This window comes from Vulpes vulpes, chromosome 2 (assembly GCF_048418805.1).
Source record: "Vulpes vulpes isolate BD-2025 chromosome 2, VulVul3, whole genome shotgun sequence".
NCBI lineage: Eukaryota > Metazoa > Chordata > Mammalia > Carnivora > Canidae > Vulpes > Vulpes vulpes.
In genome coordinates, this window is record NC_132781.1 from 147,282,142 (window position 1) to 147,305,698 (window position 23,557).

The following is a 23,557-nucleotide window of genomic DNA, read 5'->3' on the forward strand; positions in this document are numbered from 1 at the left end:
TAAATCACAGACAAAAGACCAATATTCTTAATGTAGAATACACTCTTGTAAATTAACAGGAAAAAGACCAACATTTTAATAAGAAAACTAAAAATTAAGACTACAGTGAAATACCATTTTCACTTATCAGCGTGGCAACAGAGTATTTGGTGAATCACTTATTGGAATCACTAGAGAGTGCAACCTCTCTAGTGAAGATGCTCAAAGTATAGTCTAAAGTATAGACCTGGGATTAGGAGTGGAGGGAGGCTTCCCGCAACTCTTTCAGGGTGTCCATAAGGCCAAAACTATCTGCATAGTAGTATTAAGATGCAATTGGCCTTTTTCATAGTGTTGACATTAGCTCTGATAATGTAAAAGCAATAGTGAGTAAAGCTGCTTGCCATTTAGCACAAACCAAAGCAGTAGCACCACTTATTATTAGCATGCAATGCATTACCATGCATTCTTCACCATTATACATTCACAGTGTTAAAGGAGAAATAAGAAAAACAGTTTGACTCAAGAATGTTTTCAATGAAGCAGTGAAAAATAATTTTATTAGATCTTGACTCAAGTACACACCCTTTTAATACTCTATGTCAGGAAATATGTGCATAAAACTGAGCATCATGGTTGTCTTGATGAAAAGCTCTAGGGCGATTACGTTGTAATCTGAACTAACCACTTTTTTTTTTTTTTAGTGTAGCACCATTTTTTTACTTGAAAGAACAACTGACAAACAGAAAACAGTCATTCTCACTTGGGGTTTGGTAGACTTCTTCTCTAAAATGAACAAAACTAACTTGTCCCTTCGAGATAACAACTAATGGGAAGGTGCCAATGATAAAATTTAATGTCTCGAGCAAAAATTGGGATTTTAGAAAACCATAACCTGCTACCATGAACTGACAGCTTCCCAATGCTTAAAAACCTTTTTGAAATAAGATAGGTGTTGATATTAACACATGGGAGTTTTTGATATTGTATAATGAATTATTTCAACACTTGGAATATCTACATAACTCAGTTTCATAACCACATAACCACTATCTTCTAAATGTTTGACATGTGGTTTTACAAAGTCATGCAATAGTAAAATCCATTCAAAATGCAAAATAGACTACTAGATTTTATTTAACAGTAAGAAAACTTCACTGCTTGGCTCTGTATTCTTCATTGGACTAATCTTTAAGAAATTATCACTTTCTGAGTTACTGTGGTAGTATGAAAGAAGTTCCAGAGTTATCTGAAGAAACTATTAAAATACTTCCTGCAACTATATATTTTCACATTTGTCATCCAAAACAACAGATTGAGTACAAAAGCAGCATGAAAATCCAACTTTTTTCTGTTCAGCCAGATAATGCCACTCTTCTTGCAAAACATTTTTGCTTTGGAAAATAGTTATTTTTCATGAAAATGTGATTTGTACTGTATATAAATTTATGATTATATTTTTGACTTACTAAATATTTCTCAGTCTTAATTTCTGATATAAATACCTATCCGTATAACCCACATAAACAAAGCTTGTTGAGATCCTCAGTTTTTAAGACTAGAACCCCTGGCTGGCTCAGTAGAGCATGTGACTCTAGATCTCAGGGTTGTAAGTTCGAGCTCCATGTTGGGCATAGTGATTACTTAAAAATTTTTAAATCTTTTTAAAAAAAAAACTATAAAGGACTTTTGAGACTAAAACGTTTGATAACTACTCTGTGGAGATTAAAATAAAAGCTTTAAGTTCATTATAACCATCAAAACAATAATTTCCATTTTAACAATTTATACTACAGATATCATCTCAAAAGATGACATAATACCTGTACAAAGTTACTCATTGTTGGATTTCTTGAATTATAAGAGATGAAACAACCCTGGTATTTGCACATCAATAGAGGATTGATTATATTGAGATATATCTTTGTAATGCTGTGTTACATATGAGGCATATACAAATCAACTGATGTGCAGTGATCTCAAAAATATATTAAATGAAAATTTCAAGGTGCCAAAATGATGTAACCATATTAACATTTGTGCACAATTATATATAGTTTATGTATATGCATAGATTATGTGTTGAACGATATATAAGAAACTGCTAGTGGCTGCTACTCTGGAGGGGAGCTAGCAACAAGAGTAGGACGAAGACATTTCTAAAAAACTGAATACGGGGATCCCTGGGTGGCGCAGCGGTTTAGCGCCTGCCTTTGGCCCAGGGCGCGATCCTGGAGACCCGGGATCGAATCCCACGTCGGGCTCCCGGTGCATGGAGCCTGCTTCTTCCTCTGCTTGTGTCTCTGCCTCTCTCTCTCTGTGTGACTATCATAAATAAATAAAAAATTCATTAGGAATTTAAAAAAAAAAAACTGAATACATCTTGAGCAGTTATAAAAAATACTTAAAAAAATGCTGCACTTGTTCCCAAAAAGTCATAATATTTTTAAAATTATTTTTCAGTTTCTTTCTCAAAATTATATGACTAATTACTTTATTCAGAGTTAAATCAGGTTAAAAACCCAAATATGTCTGATCCTTGTTCTACCTGCTTTCCATTATGCTAAAATCTCCACACACTCTCATGGAGTGGCAAGACATTCACAGAAAACAATTGTTTTATGGAGTAGTAATTGTTTTGTTGCCATAATGAGTTGACTGCCCAAGAGACCTAATTTATACAAGATGACCTGGAGTCAGGCTGAATGGAACATAGCTCCTAAGGAAAGGATACAGACTTAGTCCTAAATCGGTAATGGAATTTGATTAGCAAGAGAAGTTTATTCTAAATGGAGAATCATGATCAGGACAGGAGTAAGGATCCCTATATATACCCCTGATGTTCCTGGAAGACCAGTATAAATACCTTAGGTCAGTGGTTCCTGTACCTTACCATGCATCCAGCCAGATACAGATTGCTGGGCCCTACTCTCAGTTGTTCTCTTTCATTAGATCTCGACAGGGGCTTAAGTTCCCAAGGTGATGCTTAGGCTGTGGACTGGGACCACAATTTGAGAATCCCTGCATTAGAGAAATTGTTGTAGGAAGTTGGATAGGTAATATGTAATCTGGGGCCAGAACAGAGTTGTAATTTGTTTAAATGATACTAAAGGTCAGTTAATTTCACGAAATCATGTATGTTTAAGAGGATAAGTAATATTTATGTGACTCCTTTTTTTTTAAGACTTATTTTTTTATTTTAGAGAGAGAATGCATGCATGAATGGGGGGAGGGGGAGAGAAAAGGGAAGAAAGAGAGTCCATAGGCAGGCTCTCCACTAAGCCTGAATTGGGGCTTGATCCCAGGACCCTGATATCACAACCTGAGCTGAAATCAAGAGTTGGTTGCTTAACTGGCTGAGCCACCCAACCACTCCTATGTGATCCTTTGTTATATGTGTAGCTTCTTTTTTGCCCCTGCTTAATTAAAAACAAAAACCATTATATAAAAATTGATTATCCATTTTTATGAAAACAGTAACTTAATTTCGGTGCCTTCTTGGTATTAAGATTAAAATTTTTCAGAAAATTTGTTTAAATCATTAAATGTATTTCAATAAGTTCTTTATATGTTTTTAGGGAAGAGTTTCATCAGAAAATTGTAAAGTCAACATCAGATGAAAATTAGCATGTGTTCAGTGTGCATTGTAGTGATCAGCCATTCCAAAGGTCAATTTTTACACTGCAATTTCTAAAATAATTAGAATACCATTCCTTCTGTTACGTTTTCTGTTGAGTCTTTGAGAAGTTATGTTAGCCTTCAAGAAAACTTGAGATATATAGTGCCCTGAAATCCTAAGGAGAAGAAGATACAAAGTTATTAATTCCTGGGACTTCTTTAAGGAATGTGTCCAAGTTCAAAGACTGGTACCTCTGTCAGCATGACTTCTTCATAGTCTGCTCAAAGTCACATTATTTCTTATAGAATATGCTTAAATGAATATTAGTTCTAGCCTTGGGCCTTTGGTTCATGTGAAATTTACTTTTCTGAAATTATTTTTTTCTAGGCATAAAAGTTTAAGTATTATTGAAGTATTTTTCAGAAGTAGAAGATTCATGCAGTCTTTAAAAAAAAAGATACAGATATTATAAAAGACAGAGGCTATGAAAATATGCTAGATTCAAGGATGCTAAACATGCAATTCCTAACCCTAGATTGGATTCTGTGTTAGAGAGGCAAAAATGCTATGAAGAATATTGTTAGGTCAATGGATAAATTTGGAATTTAAATAGTACATTAGATAGAAGTATTTGTCTGAATTGCTGAACTGATGACAACTATGGTTAAGTAAAAGAATATCCCTATTCCTAGGAAACACATACTCAAGAATTCAAGGGTAAGGGGCCATGATCTATATAATTATGTACATGGTTCAGCAAAAACTTGATTTCATAGAGCACACAAATGATAAAACAAATGGGGTAAAATGTTAACAATAGGCACATCTGGTTAAATGGTGTTTACAGACATTCTATGTACTACTTTTATTGAACATTTAAGTTTAAGTTATTTTCAAATAATTTTTTTTAAAAAACCTGCAGAAAAGTGAAATCTGTGAGATTTAAATGTTAGTTGCCTTTAAGAAAGAAAATTTCCTTTGGGCATGAAGTTGGACTCTCAGAAAGCTTTTCTCTTGCTTCCTCTAAATATCAAAAAATAGCACTTAGAAGGGGCACAAGGAAGACATTCTCTGATAAAGTTCTCCATTTCTATGACTATATCCGTAAAATACTGCTGATAATTTATACTAAAAGGCATGATTATAAATTATCACATGAGTTTGTTGTATGTTTATTAGATGGTTATTTGCTAAGTCATAGTTGAAATACTCGTAGGAAATAGGAAGCTACTGGGAAGAAAAACTAGAAGAAAATAAAAGTGTAAATCAGAATCTAATCTGAGTATTTTGCCATTGGGTAAAAATGAAGGGCAGAGACTTAGTAATGGTCTTCTAATTGGTCCTCCATTAATTTGCAATAAAATGGTTTGGCTTTTAATGAGGTCTATAATATTCCTAGAGCCTGCTTATAAATCACATTTTGCATTTAATTCATTCTTACTTGGCTAGCTCTTTTTTATTTATCTTTAACCATGATATATGTTTATGTCCTTGGAAACCCTTTTCCTTTCCAAGTATTCCTGCCTAGAGTTGCATGTTTCTCTCAACTTCTCTCTCAGTAATCCAAATGTATATATACTGTCAAATACAGATGTTCTCCATACTTTCCATTATTAATTCAACTATTTTATTTAATGTTTTACTCCTCTACTTAAGGGTTTATAATCACAAATGATATTAATCATAAGGAACATAAGTAATTAAACCATGAAATTAAATGAAAGAAATTTATTTTTCACTATGCTGTGCCTTTTATTTTTCCTTGCTGAGGTCAGCTTCCATTGGCTATGTTTTCAGCCCACTTAAAATTATTTTTTCCCTTTCGAATATATTACTGAAGACTTGATAGGTTTGTTAGAATTCTGTATTTTCTTAATATGTAAGCCTGCACATGGAAGAATATTTATTTATTGCTAATCCTTATTATTTCCTTCAAACTGTGAAGGCACTTACCTCAGACACACATTATATATTAAACCATAGCAAATAAATCAGTGACTAAAGCAGCACAGAATGTAAAATCTAAATGACTATTCCACTGTGCATGTCACTGTAGAGATTTAACTCTAGGACATCAAAATCCATAAACCCCATCAGATAAGAGGCAGTGGGTAGGAGAGACCACTAGAGGAACAGATTCCACGTTCCTCAGTAACCTCACTTCTGAAGGTCTTTGCAAAGCATTGTGCAGCTTTTCTTTAAAAGTTTGTATTTATTTATTTGAGAGAGAAAAAGAATGTGTGAGCATGTGTGGGCACATGGGTGGGGAAGGGAAGGCAGAGGGACAAAGCAGACTCCACATTGATGGCAGAGCCAGACTCAGGACTCCATCCCAAGACTCTGAGATCATGACCAGAGCTGAAATCAGATATTTAACCGAGCCACCCAGGTACCCCCATTGTGCAGCTTTTTAAAAGCAGTCAGCTGGAAAGGACATCTGCATTCTTTTCATATGCCTTTTTACTGATAAAAAATTATTGGTGCTTAGAAGCCAGGATGCTGAGAGCTTTAGAACTCCTTCCTGAATTAAATCTCATACTATATAGAAGATACTTAAGAGCATGTGTTTAAATAAATTATTTGTAAAGACACATTTAAAGTAAGATAAAATAATTGCTATTGACAGGCTTCTTTTTCTCCTGTGGCAGCAATGATAATTGTGTAAGTAAGTCAAAAGCCACATTGTTTAAAAATTGATGATTTTATCATTAAAGCCTGAAATGGGTTTTTTCTCCCAATATTGGGTAAATATTTAACTACAAAAAGTGAGCAATTTAAAATAAGACACAATCCAGGTAATAGGTGGCAAGGGCCAGAATAATTGTTTTAATTGAATCGCATTTATCACAAAGTCCTACGTCAATTTCTTGCATTTCTCCAGATTGATGCAGACTTTGAACAAATAAGAAATGTAATCTGCCATACAGGAACACTTTATTTTGTAGCTCTTAATGGACTCTTGAAGTTTCTTTTGGCAGATGGAGATGGACACATGGATCACTTATTGCCAGGCTGTGAAGATAAAAACTGCCAGAAAAGCATCATTTACTTAGCAAGATCTGGAACAAAGCAGGTATATCAGCTTGTTTTTTAATGTCAATAGAGTTACCTTCTTGAAGAAAATCTTCAGAGATTAGTAAAAGCATCTAAAGCAGAACACAGAGAAACCCTATATAAATTATTGACTTCCTCGTTTTAATGAAATGCATTTAAATCTTTTCATGTTTGTTTTTTGAGGGGAAGGCACTGTTATAATCATTTCTGGTGAAGAAGACCAATTCTTGGTCCCGTAATTAAATGATCCATTAGCATTTTATATTCTAGGAATAAGGTAAAATGCACACTAACTATAATAAAAGGTTATGGAGAAGAACACAACAATTGTCGAAGCTAATCTTTCTTTATTTGTGCTATCTATATCTGTTTCATTCACTTATGCCGATGTTTTGCCTGTAGCTTGTAGGTAAACAATTTAGAATCCAATAGTCAAAGCAGATTATGTGGCAATGATAGGTTGTAACACTGAGAATTTTTCCATATTGATAGCACCAGACAGAGAAAGCCAGTATTATAGTACTAGAATTAATCAGTTCTGTTTTCTATCTTAGGGTAAGAAATGAGAAAATAACATACTGACTTTTATTGCCCTTATATAAGGAAAAACCACATTTATACTCAGACACTAAAGAAAAACTTCCATATCAACAGTCTAAAAACTTCCAATCAACAGTCTAAAAACATTTAACTTCTATACTCATAAATTTTATTAACTTAAGCCTTTTTAAGTATGGAATCACTGAAAACATGAGGTCAAGTAACACCTAATCATTGTTTCATGGATATAAGTAAACATAGTAATTATAGCCTGGCTTAAGTGACAGACTACTCTAAGAATATTTTCAAATTATCCTCATCTCTCTGGAAAAATAAATGTCACAGTTCTTTGGTGACTGTTAAGGATGTCATATGAATATAAAATCTTTTTACTTTTTAGACCTTAATACATTTACATTAATAAGAATACTTTATCCTCATTAATAAACTGTCAAGCTTTTCAGAAGTTTGTGATAACATTTTGCGAAACTTCCCATCTTCTTCCAAAACAAAACCAACTATTTTTTTCAAAGTCGGGTAAATCATTTTGATAATATATAATTCTTTTTGCTTTAAGAAAGATTGAAAAATTGATCTAAGATGTAAACAAGTTTTTTTATAATAGCTTATTTACTATAAATGTGTCCTTATCATTAGCTATTTTTTCTCTTTTGCCTTGGCAAATTATGCTTTCTTTGGAAAACCTAGAAAATGTTTGGGATATCCTTTGTACTAAACCCTTTTTAAGAAGCCATTTTTAATGAAATTTGACTTGGAGCCATATAAGGTGTCACCTGCGTAAAAGAAAATAAACATATATAGGCACATTTGGCCTGCTGCCATTTCCAGACAGCTGTACCTGTGTGAACATCTCTAAGGAGTGTTCCAGTATCCATACTCTTAACTAATTATGGGCATATTTATAATTTTAGTGGTATGGTTTCCACTCCTCAGATTTTTAGTTTGCATTAGGTTTTTAGAAGTAAAGGTTAAGGCATTAAAAAGAGGAATGGATTTCCAAAGCTCTTCTTGAAATCAACTTATTCTCTCTGTTCTCTTCATTATAATCAATATAAAAACAAAGAATTTACTAAAAGTAGATTACAGCTATGTTGATGACAAAGTTCATCCCCCTGGACAGGCAGAGCTTTTTCAGGGCCCATGTTGTTAGGAAAGCCTCAAAACTCTTGGCTCTGAAGATGATAACTAAAGTCATCATCATGTATAAAAGGCAAAAAGCAGGGGAACAAGGAAGACTCTGTCATCTTCTTTCTTCCTAAGCTGATCCTCCTGAAAGGACATCAGTATTAGATGATATTACAATTTGCTCTAACTTAAAATACTCATTTGCAGAGTGCCAAGGTGGCTCAGTCAGTTAAGCATCCAACTGTGGGTTTTGGCTCAGGTCATGATCTCAGGGTTGTGAGGTAGAGCTTCCAGTTGGGCTCCATTTTCAGAGGGAGTCTAATTGAGATTCTCTCTTTTCCCTCTTCCCCTCCCTCTTGCTTGCTCTCTCACTCCTTGTCTAAAATAAATAAGTGAATCTTTAAAAACTAGTCACTTGAAATTACATTTCCACTCAACACAGGTTTAAAATGGGGGATTCAACTATAGGAAGCAACATCAATTCAAAGCTAATATTTGTGATTTTGTGAAAAACTTCAAAGGCTCTATGTGCCAGTCCAAGGAAAAATGACTAGTGATGAAATCTAAAGGGGACTTTATTTTTTCCAGAGTGTCAGTTATCTGTTAGTCAAAGTAAATTGTAATACCCTTTGTATATTGTAGAGATAAAGAAGTTTAAGTGAGATGAGGCTTACCCTGAGAACTTTTTTTTTTTTTTAAGATTTATTTATTTATTCATTCAGAGAGAGCGAGAGAGAGGCAGAGACACAGGCAGAGACACAAGCAGGCTCCATGCAGGAAGCCCGATGTGGGACTCGATCCCGGGTCTCCAGGATCACACCCCGGGCTGCAGGCGGCACTAAACCGCTGCACCACCAAGGCTACCCTCCTGAGGACTTTTAATAGATCATTTGTTTTGTAAATGGTGAAATTCTTTTTCCTAAAGTAACTATAAAATCTCCTCTTCTTCCTCTTATTCCATAGTGGATTCCAGTTCTCCAGGAGTTCAGCAACAAGGGCACACTCTGGGGCTTTGTGCCATTTGTGCATGAACAACGGCCAACTGAAATACCACTTCCAATTACTCTTCATATTGGAGACTACAACATGGATGGCTATCCAGACGCTCTTGCCATACTGAAGAATACATCTGGAAGGTATGGAAATTAAGTCAAGTGAGAAATATTTCTAAAAATATCTTTGTTTTGATACTTTGTTAACTGAATAGCAACTAAATATGGTAGAGTACCTTAAATAAGGAAATGATGAGCTTATAATTCCTATTTCTTTACACTGTACTTGAACTTCCAGTGGCCTAGAATACCTAATTCTTTCCCGATTTATTTTCTATAGAATAGAAATAAACATCTAATCTAAAATACAAAGCTCATTTTTCATTCAACAAAACTTTATTTTTAAAAGGCCAAATTTGTTTCTTTTTAATGAGTGTAATTGAATCAATTCAATATGATAAATATTAACTGAGCCTTTTTTTTGTACAATTACACATGAGCCCTATAGGCAGAATGCTTTCTTTCTGGAGACAGAGATAGGCTGGAAAGCAAATAACTGCAATATGGTATATTACATTCCATAATAGAGGCAGATACAGAGGACAGAGTGCTTTCCTCCTTATTTTTGGTGGGCTTTTTCCTAGAAATACTTGAAATTTTATTTCCTTCTTGGTTTAATTTCTGTATTTGAGTATAGTTGACACACAATGTTACATTAGTTTTAGATGTACACCTAGCGATTTGACAAGTTTAGTGTAACTACCATCTGTCACCATACAACACTATTACAATACCATTGACCAGTATTACTTAATACAGTGCCTTTAATTCTGTGACTTATTCTTTCCATGAAAGGAAGCCTCATATCTCTCACTCCCTTTCACCCCTAAGGCCAAAATTTTTAAAAACAAATGACCCAGTTACATTTTGAGACCAAAAAGCATCGTGGTTAAGAGCTGAACCTAGGCTTCAATTTCAGTCCAGCCAATTACCACCTGTGTGACATTAGGCAGATTACCTAAATTCATCTGTAAGACAAGAATAACAATTGTATCTGTGTCATGCAGTTGTAGGGAAGATTAAACGAGGTAAAAATAAGTGAAGCAATTAGTAAGTACCTAGCACATCCAGACTTTCAGTGAATATTGCCTTACTATTGCTTGTTTACAATTGCATTGAAAATTCAGACATAATTATTTGTCTTATTTGTACACATAAAATGTATATTTATTACATTACCAGTGATCTTTAGTACTGCAGCTCCTTTTTTTCTCCTGAAAGTAGAGGAACCAGTAGATAAACCAATATAGTTAAATTTGTAATTAGCCTAAATCTTTGCAGATTCCATGAATATGACTCTTCCTTAATTTTAATACCTTTTGTTTTCTTCCTATTGCAATTAATTGTATTTCTTGGCCCTTATTCTTTATCACCTCCTGCATCATATCTATCCACAATTTTTCCTCTGTTCATCAATTCATTTGTTGACTCTGGAATTAGTGATAATTCAGCTTCACATTTCCTACCAGGCTCATGATGCAAAACAACTTCCCTGATAAAAAAAAAAAAAAATCACATTTATTGTTTTTAACACTAAACAATAAAATCTAGAAATCTGATTTTTAGAGAAAGATATATTATTAATGAGTATTCCTAAATATTTGTAGAAAATTATAGACAGTTTGTACTTAAACTTTTCTTAGGATTTGATTTGAAATTACAATTGCTTTAAGTTATGTTTACAAAGCTTTTTGTGGACATGATCATCATGCTTCATAATACAAAGTACATACACTCAGAACCTATGTGTGTGAAGCAATTTAATGTAAAAAAGTCTCTGAACTGACAGTGATTATTATTCCTTTTAAAGGACTATAATGGAATAGGGATCCCTGGGTAACTCAGCAGTTTAGCGCCTGCCTCCAGCCCAAGCCATGATCATGGAGTCCCGGGATCAAGTCCCATGTCAGGCTCCCTGCATGAAGCCTGCTTCTCCCTGTCTGCATCTCTGCCTCTCTCTCTGTGTGTCTCTCATGGATAAACAAAATCTTTAAAAAAAAAAAAGAAAAGAAAAGAAAAGATATAGTGGCATATAACAACAAAGAAATGTAAAATTGCTTTATTCTGGACATTAATTCTATTCAAAAGAGTAAGAAATTGCATCTCAGACTCATTCAGGTCTATGATTACTCATCCTTAGAAGACTAGCCAAACAATTTAATGTTTTAGTCATAAGGGTTTTTTGTTTTTTTTTTTTTTATTTTTAAACTAGTGAGTTACTTTTTGTTATTGTTTTTTAAAATTTTAAGTCCCGCTATAGTTGACATACAGTGTTATATTCGTTTCACTATATCACAATATAGTGATTCAGTAATTCCATACATCATCTGATGCTCATCATAGGTACCCTCCTTAACCCCCATCACCTATTTCACCCATCCTCCCACCTGCCTCCTCTCTGATAACCATCAGTTTGTTCTCTGTAATTAAGAGTCTTTTTCTTGGCCATATTCTCTCTCTCTGTCTCTCTGTCTCTCTCCCTCATTTTCTTAGCTTATTTGTTTTGTTTCTTAAATGCCACATATGAGTGAAATTATACGGTATTTGTCTTTCTCTTACTTCACTTAACATTATACTCTCTAGCTCCATACATAACATTGTAAATGGCAAGATTTCATTCTTTTTTATGGCTGAATAATATTCCACTGAGTATGTATTGTCACAAAGTTTTTATCAATATTTACTCTTTTAAACCATCAAATATTTAACTTAAAAGCAGCAAGAGAAAAACATCATTACATACAGGGGAACCTCCATAAGACTATGAGCAGATTTTTCAGCAGAAACTTTGCAGGCCAGAGAGAATGGCATGATATATTCCAAGTGCTGAAGTTAGAAAGCCTGGGCCCAGTGGTTGAGCATCTGCTTTCAGCTCAGGGTGTGATCCCAGCGTCCTGGGATTGAGTCTCATATCAGGCTTTTGTAGGGAGCCTGCTTCTCCCTCTGCCTATGTGTTTGCCTCTCATTCTGTGTCCCTCATGAATAAATAAAATCTTTAAAAAAAAAACGTGTTGGGACACCTGGGTGGCTTAGCAGTTTAGAGTTGTCTTTGGCTCAGCACCTGATCCCGGATTCCTGGGATCAAGTCCCACATCGAGCTCCTTGCATGGAGCCTGTGTCCCCTCCCTCTGCCTGTGTCTCTGCCTCATTTTTTGTGTCTCTCATGAATAAATAAATAAAATATTTTAATAATTCATTAATTTTTTTAAAATGTTGAGGGCAAAAAGTTTCCAAGCAAGGATACTCTATCTGGCAAAGTTATACTTCAAGTAGAAGGAATAAAGAGTTTTCCAGACAAGCAAAAACTAAAGGAGTTAACCACCATTAAATCGGCCTTATCAGAAATGTTAAAGGGACTTCTTTAAGCTGAAAAAAAGAGGGCACTAATTAGTAATAAGAAAACATATGAAAGAAAAGATCTCACTGAAAAGACATAGTAAAGGTAGTGGATTAATCAGTTTTAAAACTAACATGAAGGTAAGACAAAAGTAAAAATAATTACAACAATCAATTAAGGGATATACAAAAACATGTAAAATGTGACATCAAAAACAGAGCATAGAAGATATTAAATAAAAAATATATTTCAGAATTCAAACTTGCTGTCAACTGAAAACAGAGTGGTATATATATAAGCTAATATATGTCAGCCACATGTTAAACAAAAAGCAAAACCTTGAGTACATACACAAGATAATGAGAAAGGAATCTAAACATATTACTGTAGTCATCAAAACACAATAGGAGAAAGCAAGAGAAGAAGAAAAGTACACAGTACAAAACAGCTGGAAAACAACAAAATGGCAGTAAGTACATATCTACCTATAATTGCTTTAAACATAAATGCAGTAAATTCTCCAATCAAAAGACACAGAATGGCTGAATAGATTTAAAAATACCCCTTCATATACGATATATAAGAGACTCACCTCAGATGTAAGGATACACATGGATTGAAAGTAAAGGGAAGGCAAAAGATGTTTCATGCAAATGGAAACCAAGAAAACCAGAGGCAGCTACACATATAGCAAACAAAATAGGCTTCAAAGCAAAGACTGTGAGAAAGGACAGTATGGGCATGACAAGATGAGTGAGTCAATCCAAGAAGAAGATGCACCATTTGTAGACATTTATGCACCCAACATAGGAGCTACTAAATATATAAAGTAAATACTAATAGTCCTAAAGGTAGAAACCAGCAGCAATACAATTATAGCAGGGGACTCTAATATCCCAGTAACATCAGTGCATAGAGCAGCCAGACAGAAAATCAATATGGAAATATCAGCTTTAAGATGTTCTTCTAAAAGAGAAGTTTGTAGTAGGTAAGACTACTTCAAAAACAAAACAAGGGCAGCCTGGGTGGCTCAGCGGTTTAACGCCGACTTCGGTCCAGGGCCTGATCCTGGAGACCCAGGATCGAGTCCCACGTCCGGCTCCCTGCATGGAGCCTGCTTCTCCCTCTGCCTGTGTCTCTGCCTCCCTCTCTCTCTCTCTCTCTCAATCTCTGTGTTTCTCATGAATAAATAAATAAAATATTTTTTAAAAAAACAAGGAAAAATCTCAATTCAGTAATCTAACTTTGTACCTAAAGGAACTACAAAAAGAAGAATAAACAAATTCCAAGGTTAGTTTGAGGAAGGAAATAGTGAAAAATAGAGTAGAAGTAAATATAACAAACTAAAAAGATAATAGAAAGGATTAATGAAATTGAGAGCTCGTTCTTTGAAAAGAGAAAAAATTGATAAATCTCACCTAGATTCACTGAGAGAGAGAGGAGAGGTCTCAAGTATTTCTTTCTCCATAGGAATAGCCCCTTTCGTGTTTCTAATGTTATTTGCCTTCTTTATTTCATTAATCAGACTTGATAAAGTCTTGTCTATTTTATTTTATTTTTTTAATTGTCTTGTCTATTTTATTACTTTATTCATGTCTCTGTTTTTATTATTGGTGTAGTTATCCAAAGAATCACTTTTATTTTCAATAAGATGAAATTTTTCCATAAATATTTTGTTTTTATATTTAGTTTGTTTTGCTTTCTTTAGGTTTATTTTTCTTTTTTGCTTTTTAAAGTTTATTTCAAAAAAAATTTTTAAAAATAAAGTTTATTTCATTGAATATTTTTAATAGATTTTTACCCTCATTTCCTAATAAGTATTTTTAAAACTAAATATTTCCTGTGTATTTGATTTTAGACTACATATTTTGATAATTGGTACCTTTATTGTTCTTTAATTGTAAGTTTCTATTAATCTAAGCGTTATTTTATTTATTTTTTATTATTCAAATTAACTCATATTTTATTATTCATAAGTTTTTTGATGTGTTGATTCTAAAGAAACCTCATTGATGAAAGGAGCCTGCCCTTGCTCTCACTAGAGTTGATGATACCCGGGATCCAACTGACTGTTTCCTCCAATTCAGTAGAGTAGAGGATGGAAATAAAATAATGTGGTTATAAATGGTTATAAGTATGGATGGTTTGTGCATGTTTCACACAGAATTAAGGACAGGTAACACATCTCTGTATTACCAGACATTGAAAACAATCAGGTCCCCATCTCTAGGGGACCTTTTAGCTTTATGCAGCCATGCTGAGTAAATGGGATAGAGATGAAAGGGGAGAAAAAAGCACAATTAGGTGCTGCTAAAATGAGAAGCTAATTTCAGAATTCCAATAAGTGTGCATATGTGACTTCTGAATTCTATTCTTTGGTCTTTGGAATACTGATCTCAAACATATTAGATAAAGTTAATATTTTACAGGCTCGTTCAAGAGACTATCTATGACTTTATAAAGTTGAGTTCTGCATCCTGTCTGTATTTTAAATAAGGGCATACAATGATGTTTTCAAGCAGGGTGATGGACATGGTCCTGGACAAAATTCAGGAATTTATTTATTTATTTATTTATTCATGAGAGACACAGAGGCAGAGACATAGGCATTGAGGTTTGAATCTATATTTTTATTGTTTTTTTTTTTTAAGATTTTATTTATTTATTCATGATAGAGAGAGGGGGGGCGGGGGGCAGAGACACAGGCAGAGGGAGAAGCAGGCTCCATGCAGGGAGCCTGACATGGGATTCGATCCCGGGTCTCCAGGATTGCGCCCTGGCCCAAAGGCAGGAGCTAAACCGCTGCGCCACCCAGGGATCCCTATATTTTTATTGTTTATTCTTAAAAGTGTTGCAATGCAAACAAATTTGTCTTAAGTGATACTTTCTGTAACTTTCTGAGATTTTTCTGGTAGTTGGATAGCCCAGTGAATGATTATTTGAAATATCATTCATGTTAATTGCATTACTAAAGTCTTCTATATATCCTTACATATTTTATGTCCTTTTAAAAGTATGTTAATCCTTCACTAGGAATACATACAATTGTCAATTATTAGGTGTGTAAGGCTTTATGACTATTCTGTCTTCTTCACTTTTATTAATCATTAAATATCCTGTTTTTCCATTTAATTGTTTTTACTTTGAATTCTTTTTTGTAATATCAAATTTCTATGCTATTTTTCCTTAGCATTTACCAGGCATGTATCTCTAGCCCTTAAAAGTATAACTAGATAAGTTTTGATAACATGTAAAACTAGTACTCCATCCAAGATATAAAACTTTCATCACCCCAGAAAATTCTCTCATGCTTCCCTTCTGGTTAATCCCAGCCTCATAAGTAACCAGTGTTTTGATTTTTAAAAATGTAGGTTGGCTTTCCCCATTCTTGAGCCCCAGAATACTGTAGAGAGTAATTAAAGACAACCTAAGAAAAAGTGGAGAGAGAAAATATTTGTGCATCAGAATACTCAGTATTGCTACAAAGTCAGGTCTTTCTGCCTTGATCTATAGATTGAATGCAGTTCCAATCAAATTCCCATATAGTATTTTGTAGAAATGTATATGCTCATTCTAATAGTTGTGTGGGGAAAAAAAGATTAGTTGGATTTGAAAATTAAAACTAAAAGCCAGATTAGCCAAAATTATCTTTTTTATGATTTATTTATTTATTTTAAAGACTGAGTGTGAGGGTAAGGGGAGGCACAGAGGGAGAGGGAGAGAGTCTCAAGCAGACTGTGTGCTGAGCATAAAGCTTAATCTCACGACCTGAGCCAAAACAAAGAGTTGGACACTTTGCTAACTATGCCACCTAGGCGCCCCTAGCCAAAATTATCTTGAAGGCAACAACAAAGATGGAAGACTCCTACAACTTTAAGACTTGCTGTGAAACTGCAGTATTCAAGACCTTGTGTATTTACATAAGTATGCTGATAGAGATCAGTGCAACAGAACAGAGAGTCCAGAAATAGTGCTATACATATTATGATCAACTCATTTTTTTTTACATAGATGCCTAGGCAGTTCATTGAGGAACATATATGAATGGCCAATAAGTATATGAAAAGGTGTTCAACATCACTGGTAATTAGGGAAATAAAATTAAAGCCATCATGATATATTTTTCACACTAGTTAGAGTAGTTGCCATTAAAACTACTGGTAATACCAAATGTTGGAAGAATATAGAACAACTGAAACACTCATATTTTTTCATTTATTTTTGTTTCAAGTTTTTATTTAAATTCTAGGTAGTTAATAAATAGTATAATATTGGTTTCGGGTGTAGAATTTAGTGGTTCATCACTTACATACAACACCCAGTGCTCATCACAAGTGTCCTCCTTAATACCCATCACCCATCTGTCCCTTTCCTCACCCAGCTCCCCTCCATCAACCCCTCATTTTGTTCTCTGTAGTTAAGAGTCTCTTATAGTTTGCCTCCCTCTCTTTTTTCTTCCCCCTTCCCTTATATTCAGGTGCTTTTGTTTCTTAAATTCTGCATATGAGTGAAATCATATGGGATTTATATTTCTCTGACTTGTTCGTTTAACATTGTACTACTAGGTATTTACCCAAAGGATACAAAGCTACTGATTCGAAGGGACACATGCCCCCCAGTGTTTATAGCAGCATATCAACAATAGCCAAATTATGGAAAGAACCCAAATGCCCATTGACTGATTGATGGATAAAGAAGATCTGATATGTAAACCATATATATACCAATGGAGTATTACTCAGCCTTCAAAAAGAATGAAATATTGCTATTTGCAATGACATGGTTAGAGCTAGAGTGTATTATGCTAAGAATTTAATCCATTTAAAGCAATATAATTTAGTAGTTAAAAATCCAGATTCAAATTCTGGCTCTACAATTTTTTTAGCTGTGTGATCATAGCAACTACCAACCTGTGTCTTAGTTTTAATATCTGTTACTGAGAATAATAATGGTATCTACCTAAGATTATTCTGAGGATCAAATGAATTAATATATGTAAAGGACTTAAACACTGCATGGCACAATGTAAGTTCTATGTGTATCTGCTATTGTTTTAATTATTTAATAATATGTGGTCACATATGTTTTGATTTATTCCTGCCATTTATGTTTTGTATTCATTATGGTTTTTTTCTTGTTTTTTCCCCTTCTTTTCTCTCTTCTGTTGGATCATTCAAATATTTCTTCTGTAGTTCCTAGCACAGTTTGTACATTATAAATTTTATTTCTGTTTTAGTGGTTACACTTAAATGTTTAGTATGTATATTTAAATTTTATTCTTAAATGAACTACTAGAGGGGCACCTATTTTCATTTTGAAAAAAACACTTGGGGAAACTAGATGTGATCACATTCATATGGTTGGCTCCCTCCTCAGTACCTTTCATCCAGATAAAAATACATAATGGAGTGATTTGAGAGGGCAGTTCTGAGCTTGTCAAATGCTGTAATCTGATGATAAAATCTAGCTGATTCTGGTCAGCCAATAAAATGAGACCTATTAATATTTGAACTGGGATCTTTCCTACATTTGGAAAGGAGCATTTATGCTAGGATCTGATGATACAGAACTGAGCAAGACATACACATATCCTTATTCTCATGATGTTTCAATCTGGCTAACTGCACAATTCTTTTCAAAAGTTGAGTACTTACTGGTGCCCCTGGGTATCTCAGTCAGTTAAACATCTGCCTGTGGATCAAGTTATGATCCCAGGGTCCTAAAATCAAGCCCTAGGCTCACTGCCCAGCAGGGAGTCTGCTACTCCCTCTCCCACACCCCCACCCCTGCTGGTGCACTCTTTCTCTCTCTCTCTCTCTCTCTCTCTCTCTCTCTCTCTCTCTAATAAACAAAATCTTAAATAAAAAAAAAAAAAGTTAAGTGCTGTGATTGAATAGGGCAAGAAATAATGAAAATGTACCACAGGGCCATTTCTTCTATTCTAGAAGGATTCAATGTGAAGACTTCTAGAAGGATTCAATGTGATGTCAATAGTTGTTGTTATGTATATATGGCACTGTATAAGATAGAAGTTAGGTTGAGACATTTACCCTATCCATGAGTTGTAACAGAAGTTAATGCTTACTTTTCATCTTAACAATGAACTGTGAATCTTATACAAATGGCCAAAAAACACTTGAAAAGATGCTAAACATCATCTGTCGTTAATAAAATATAAATCAAAACCATAATGAAATACTACTTGATACCCACTAACACAGCTAAAATCAAAACTTGGTAACAAAGGTGGCAAGGATGTGGATAAATTGAGACTCTGATACAGTACTGGTGGAAATGTAAAATGATGCAGCTGATTTGGAAAACACTAGCAATTCCTCAAAAAGTGAGCATTTTGAGGAATTAGGAATTACCATGGAATCCAGCGGGCCTAATCCTAGATATGTATGCAACAGAATTGAAAACATGCTTATGCAAAATGTGCATGTGAATATTCAGAAGTTATTCACAAGAATGAAAAGTAGAAATAACCCAAATGTCCATCACCAGATGAATGGATAAATATACAGTGAAATACTGCACTTTCAAAAACAGGAAAGAAGTACTGATACATACTACTGTGTGGGTGATCTTAAAAACATGCTAAGTTATCTTTCAATTTATTTAAAATTTCTAGAATAGACAAATCTGTGATACAGAAAAAAGATTAGTAGTTATCAGGAGATGGGGGCAGACAGGAATTGAGGCTGAATGCTAATAGGGTGGGGTTTCTTTTTTGGGGTAATGGATATATTCTGGAATTAGATAGTGGTGATAATTGTACACCAGACTGACTATACTTAAAACCACTTAATTATATATTTAAAATGGCAAATTTTATATATGTGAGTTACATCCATGGATTATGCCATTCATATAAATTTTTTTCAAAGATATGTGTCAAAAAATATACATTTCTCTTGTTCGCTAAGGAACAAGGAGAATAATTCTAATTAGAGTGGCCATAGAGAAAGTGGGCATAGTTTATCTGCCCCCTTATGAAATGATCTGACAAGTGGTTAAAGAATATAATAAAATAGGTATTGGGGATCCCTGGGTGGCGCAGCGGTTTAGCGCCTGCCTTTGGCCCAGGGCGCGATCCTGGAGACCCGGGATCAAATCCCACGTCGGACTCCCGGTACATGGAGCCTGCTTCTCCCTCTGCCTATGTCTCTGCCTCTCTCTCTCTCTCTCTCTGTGTGTGACTATCATAAATAAATAAAACATTTTTTAAAAAGATTTAAAATAGGTATTGGGTTTTTATTTGTTTGAAGAAAAAGTTATTTTTTTAAAGATTTTATTTATATGAGAAGAATGAGCAGGGGAGAGGGTGGGGGAGAAACAAACTCCCCACTGAGCAGGGAGCCTGAAAAGGAGCTCCATCCCAGAACCCTGGGATCATGACCTGAGCCAAAGGCAAATGTTTAACCATCTGAGCCACCCAGGTACCCCAAGAAGAAATAATTATTATGAAAATGTTTATCATTTGTTTAGATCATGGCTACATTGTACATTGCAGCTGAAAAAGTATCAGAGAAATTAAAATTTTGTTACTTCTATCAGCATTGAACCATTGTGTGAGAAAAGAATAATGTTTTCTAAAGCTACTATGTAATAACACAGTGTCTGTTTAAATAAGTTGCATATTCTGTGACTAGAAAAATGTATATTTTATAGGTACTCTGTTTTTTGCTAGGATTTTAGGATACTTCTATAATACATCATTTTTTATAAATGTATAATTGTTTCCTACTCTTATTAATACACATACTGTAAAATTGACCCTTTTAAAGTATAGTTTAATGGCTTTAGATAAACCACAGAGTTGTGTATCCATCACCACAGTCAACTTGAGAGCATTTTTATTTCCCCACAGAGAAACCCCAGTGCCTCTAAGCCATTACCACTCCCCAAGCCCCAATCCAAGGGAACAGCAGGCAACCACAAATGTACGTTCTGTCTCTATTGGTTTGCCTGTTCTGGGCATTTGACATAAATGGATTTATACAATATATGCTTCTTTCTGGCTGCTTTCACTTGCCATAGTTTTCTCAAGGTTTACCCATGTTGTAGCATGTATCAGTACTTCTTTCTTTTTATCGCCAAATAATTTTCCACAGCATAGAGATATACCACATTTTATTTATCCAAGCTTCAAGTGCTGGCTGACACAATATTCTAGAAGGATACCAAGAATGACATTGTATTATGTATTAGTGTAATACCACAAATAAAGTATCTTATAAAAACACATTTATTCTGTTACAGTTCTGGAGATCAGAAATCTAAAATCAGGGGCACCTGGGTGGCTCAGTCAGTTAAGCAGCTGCCTTCATCTCAGGTCATGATCCCAGGGTCCTGGGGTGGAGCCCTACATCGAATGGATCCTGCTTCTTTGTCTTTCTCTCTGTCAAATAAATAAATAAAATCTTAAAAATAAAAAAGGAAAAGAAATCTAAAATCAGAGAATTAGCAATGCTAGTTCTATCTGGAGGCTCTAGGGAAAAATCTGATCCTTACCTTCTCCAAATTCTCAAGGTTGCCAACATTCCTTGGGTCATGGCTCCTTCCTCCGTTGTCTGAGCCAACAGAGTAGTATCTTTGTATTAGTCAGGGTTCTCCAGACAAATGGAACCAATAGGGTATATATAGATATATAGATGATGAGACAGAGATTAATTGTAAATAATTGGCTCACATGATAATGGAGGCTAACAAGTACTAAGACTGGCAGTTAAACAAGCTCAAGACCCAGAGAGCTTTGCATAGTTTTTCAGGCCTAGTTTGAAGGCCTGAGTACTAGGAAGGTCAGTGTAAGTTCCAGTTCAAATTCCAGTGTGCTCAACTCTTGAAGTGCTCAGTTCAAGCCCCACATTGGGTTTAGAGATACTTAAAAATAAAATCGTAAAAAAAAAAAAAAATTGCATGCTCAAGACCCAAGAAGAGCCAATGTTTCAGTCCATATCCAAAAGCCAGAAAAGACCACTGTCTTAGGAGGAGTTCCCTCTTTCTCAGCCTTTCTTATTCAGGTTCTTCAAATGTTAGGATAAGACCCACATACATTAGAGAGGGCAATCTACTTATGCATTCTGCCGAAATGAATGTTAATCTCAGCTAGAAAGATTCTCACTGACACACCCAGAATAATCTTTAACCAAATATCTGGGCACACCTTCTCTTAGTCATGTTGATATCTAAAATTTAACTATCACGAGCTTCTTTCCTTTCTAACCTATACTTCTGTTTACGTATCTTCTCCCCCACACTCCCACCCTCCTTCTTACCTTTTATAAGGAATGTTACTGTCTTTGAGGGGGCCATTAATCTTTCTTGGACAAGCTCATCACTATTTTTGGCTTCTAAGATGGCTGAAGAAACAAGTCACACCCCTAATCTCTTCAGAGAGCCTGATTTGTGACTAAATAGGGCTCTTTTGCTCCTTCCAGAGACTAACAATATATTGTTCTGTCACTGTCACTTTATTTTTTTTATTTTGTTGTTGTTGTTGTTGTTATTCAGACACCTTTTTGACATTCTCTCCAGAGTATCTTTTCCTAACAGTAAATCTTAATTTATGTGTCTTTTGTAACCTGCCTAGACTGAAAATTTCCCGAATCATCAAGTTCTGAGATTTAACAGTTCTTCCCTCACTTTATCTCTTTCCTCTCACAGTTTACTATTAAGCACTAATACCAGGTTTTACCTTCAAAATTTTTCTTCAGAATCTTCTCAGTTAAATGTCCACATTCATCAGTTGCTATTCTGCTTTTCATGTAATAGTAGGACACAACTCAGCTAAGCTTCCCTCCATTTTCTAATAATATGCTCCTTACTTCTTTCTGAGCCCTTATCAACAGAGCTTGTAATGTCCATATTCCTACCAAAAGTCTGTTCATGAAGATTAGGTATTTTCAACAAAGATACAGATTTTCTTTATTATATTCCTCACATCATTCTCAGCCTTCACCATCAGTCTTTAAAATCCATATTTTTACAAATAGCAGACTGTTCAAGGCAAAGTAGGCCTTTTTTATCATGTTCCAGCCTCTACAAGTTACCAATTTTAAAGCCACTTTCACATTTTTTTAAATTATTTTACTTATTTATTTGAGAGAGAGCACAAGCAGGATGAGGGGCAGAGAGAAGCAGACTCCCTGCTGAGTAGGGAGCCTGACACAGGGCTCCATCCTGGGACTCCAGTATCAGAACCTGAGCCAAAGGCAAACACTCAACCTACTGAGCCACCCAGGTGCCCCACTTTTCACATTTTTATTTTTTTTTTAATTTATTTTATTTATTTATGATAGGCACACAGTGAGAGAGAGAGAGAGGCAGAGACACAGCCAGAGGGAGAAGCAGGCTCCATGGACCGGGAGCCTGACGTGGGATTCGATCCCGAGTCTCCAGGATCGTGCCCTCGGCCAAAGGCAGGCGCCAAACCGCTGCGCCACCCAGGGATCCCCACTTTTCACATTTTTAGATATTTGTTACAGTACCACCCTACTTCTGGTATCAAAATATGTATTAGTCTCTTATTGCTACTAATTTATTGGCAAATTACCGCAAACTTAGTAGCCTAAAACAACCCAAATTTATTCTACACCAATTCTGGAGGTCAGAATTTCTGTATGAGTCTTTTAAAGCTAAAACCTGCTGTTAAAAGAGCTGGTGTCTTCTGGATTCTCAAGGGGAGAATTCAACCTTTGCATGCACTTCAGCTTCTAGAAACTATTCTCATTCTATCAAGGCCCACATTACCAGTTCTACTGCTCCCATATCATACCACCTCCCACATCATACCACCTTCTTCCTCTCTGCTTCTGATCTCACATG

General features: G+C 34.9%; 1 protein-coding gene across 1 annotated transcript in view; it reads left to right on the forward strand.

Annotated features, from left to right (window-relative positions):
* ITFG1 (integrin alpha FG-GAP repeat containing 1) overlaps positions 1–23,557 on the forward strand; it is a 281,953-nt gene that overhangs the window by 137,009 nt on the left and 121,387 nt on the right. The window contains exons 9-10 of the mRNA XM_026014322.2: positions 6,577–6,671; positions 9,302–9,474. Of these exons, the coding sequence (XP_025870107.1) occupies positions 6,577–6,671; positions 9,302–9,474 (268 nt within the window). The remainder of the gene's footprint in view (positions 1–6,576; positions 6,672–9,301; positions 9,475–23,557) is intronic.